Source organism: Penaeus monodon, chromosome 19 (assembly GCF_015228065.2).
Source record: "Penaeus monodon isolate SGIC_2016 chromosome 19, NSTDA_Pmon_1, whole genome shotgun sequence".
Lineage (NCBI taxonomy): Eukaryota > Metazoa > Arthropoda > Malacostraca > Decapoda > Penaeidae > Penaeus > Penaeus monodon.
This window is the reverse complement of record NC_051404.1, coordinates 30,415,168-30,417,983: the sequence shown is the minus strand read 5'-3', so window position 1 is coordinate 30,417,983 and position 2,816 is coordinate 30,415,168. Positions and strand designations below refer to the sequence as shown.

At 32.3% G+C, this 2,816-nt stretch overlaps 1 protein-coding gene across 1 annotated transcript in view; it reads left to right on the top strand.

Moving 5' to 3' along the window:
- The window catches only part of LOC119585165 (cell cycle checkpoint protein RAD1-like), a 27,588-nt gene extending 24,773 nt beyond the window's left edge, over positions 1–2,815 (top strand). The window contains exons 3-7 of the mRNA XM_037933800.1: positions 481–632; positions 976–1,061; positions 1,320–1,468; positions 2,066–2,275; positions 2,508–2,815. Of these exons, the coding sequence (XP_037789728.1) occupies positions 481–632; positions 976–1,061; positions 1,320–1,468; positions 2,066–2,275; positions 2,508–2,537 (627 nt within the window). The 3' untranslated portion in view covers positions 2,538–2,815. The remainder of the gene's footprint in view (positions 1–480; positions 633–975; positions 1,062–1,319; positions 1,469–2,065; positions 2,276–2,507) is intronic.
- The last annotated feature ends 1 nt before the right edge of the window (position 2,816 follows it).

The following is a 2,816-nucleotide window of genomic DNA, read 5'->3' as shown; positions in this document are numbered from 1 at the left end:
GGGGGGGGGGGGGCATGCTTTATACATGTGGAAGTATGAGGCAAGGAAAAACATCAGTTAGGGACTAAATTCCAATGGATACTCCAGAAAATAGGACTGGTTAGACATTGTTCCCTGTGTTTCATGACAAACAAGAACTGTGTGAAAAAGGTTTTAGCCATTTTAGACCAAGAAATATCTTATCTTTAATCATATTTTTACAATTATCTAGCATCAGTTTTGGTGCACTGGTTCTTTAGTAAACAAAGAAAAAGTTTTTGTCATTTTAAACAAGATGATCCTTCCTTGCAACCAAGTGTTGCCAGTGCTGTGATTTACAGAAAATAACCTTAAAGGTTAAGGTTTTAATCTTTTATTTATCCCACAGTTGCTCAGACCATATTTAGAATATCTCTAGTTCTGCTTTTGTTTTTCTTGAAATAAGGAACCAGGTAATGATTTTGAAACTGTCTTTTTATCTTTCATTTCAAACTCTTTCAGGAGTATAACATTCAAGAGGATGTTATAACATTCAAGGTGAACTTGAATGTCTTTGTTGAGTGTCTTAATATTTTTGGTGGCAGCAGCACTCCTGGCATCACACCAGCACTCAAGATGTGCTACAATGGCTATGGCTCACCACTTATTCTGTTGTAAGTTATTATTTTTCTGCTTATCACTTACAACTTCATTCATTGAGTTTTTCTTGTGATAGGATTTCAATTTCAGTAAAAATATGTACAATTTTGGATTTTTTGTGTCACTAAGTATATGATTACGATATATGAATACATTGGGCATACTATAATTAGTCATGGATATTTCAAATCTGCTTTGGCAATTGGTTTCTATGAATAGAAAGCATAATTTGTAGCTGCTACTTGTAAAAGGTGAAGATAGAGTCTCTAATTTTATCAGAAAGCTTTTTATGCCCAATTTTTATAGTGCCTTTTGATATGCATAAAATCACTAATAAAGTGCAGTTCTTTTACTCAGACTAGAAGAAGCAGGGGTGTTGACTGATTGCAGCATACGGACTCAAGAGGCAGATGATACTCTGGACTTCAATTTCTGTAACACAGGTATTATAGTTATCAACTAATAATTACCTACTTATGAGAGGGAGTATATTACACCAAGTTTGAGGGTGGGGGGAAATGTGCCATATATGTTAATATTATGAGTTTTCCAAAAAAATTCATATGAATAGTTCCTTATCTTACTTACATGGTGTACTTAGGAATGACACTATGACTAATAGTATATGTCCATTGGTTGCACAGTATTAGTTTTATTATTATTTTGTTTACTGGAAATATAAAAAAAAATTGTTATTCCAGGAGTGATAAATAAAGTGATAATGAGATCCGAGTGTCTGAAGGAGGTATTTTCTGAGCTTGACATGTCCAGTGATGTTTTAGAAATCTTGATGTCTCCAGATCCTCCATATTTCCGTCTCTCTACCTTTGGAAATTATGGAACTAATCACGTAAGTTTTCAGTAAGGTTTAATAATTTTTTTTAAATTTCACATTAGAAGGTGGGGTATTGACTAGGATATCTGGTTTGAGTCTTCCATCCAGGGGATAGTATTGCAAAGACATAAATATTTTGTCTGTCATTGTTTATTGCAAACACATTGTTATTGTATCTGGGCTCTCATGATTTATAATGTTTATTATGGATCCCAATTTTATGTCTGGAGGATTTTCCATTTCAGTCTTCCAAAAGATGCTGAAGCATGGAATTTTCCAAACTTCTTTGGCATTATTAAAAACATATTTCACTTTTTTATTATATGGGCTCTTTACTTTTTTGTTTTTTGACATCAAATCAAGAATATCATTGAAGTAACAGTATTGCATGCTTATATATCCTTTATGAACACTCTTTTTGGCATTTACAGATTAATTAAAGATTCCTTACTTGCTTCTTCAGCTATTTCTTGCTTTCAGTTAATGCTCACATAACTGCTCATTACAATTCAGTTTATACTCATTGAATTCAGTTTTATAATCGTTAAGATTCAGAAAATTGATTTTTACAGATCATTTAACACTTGAAGATTTGTTTTTTACAATTCACAGACAGATATACCAAGAGACAGTGACATGGTGGAGAATTTCTCATGCACTCAAACTATGACCCAACGGTATAAGCTCTCCCTTCTGCGGCCGTCTATCAAACCTCTAAGTGCTTCTCAGAAGGTGTCAGTTCGAACAGATGAGCGAGGTTTCCTCTGTTTACAGTTTATGATAAAGACTGAAGATAACCATATCTGTTTTGTTGAATTTTTTGTAAGTATCATTATAATATTTGGTTTGTATATAAATAGTTTATACTCTGGTAATAATTTTAAGATTTATAGAAGTTGATTTTTAGTAAAATATATAGTTGTATGTCATTACCTTTTGATAGCTGTCAGTGCTGCAATATCATTAAAATGATTTTAATATTCTTTATTGCTATGAAGTATGTGGAATTTATCATAGATAAATGGATATCAAGTAACCTTGTTTCTATTTTCAGTGTTGTCCAGATGAAGAAGGAAGTGACTAGTTAACGTGAACAAATACGTTGTATCCACAAAAATTTAGAATATTTATTGGCAGCATTGCATAGTAGGGTCATATATTTTCATGCAACAAGGGCTGTCATAGCATGGATGAGGACCACTGTTAGATGTTACGTTTTGATGGCAGAGTTAACCAAAGTTATACTATATATTGAGTTTGATATTTATTTGTTTGGGTGTTTTATCACTTAAAATTCTATGCATTGTATTTTGGAAGCAGATTATGTATAATGATTAACAAATAAAACCTGTATACTTATCAC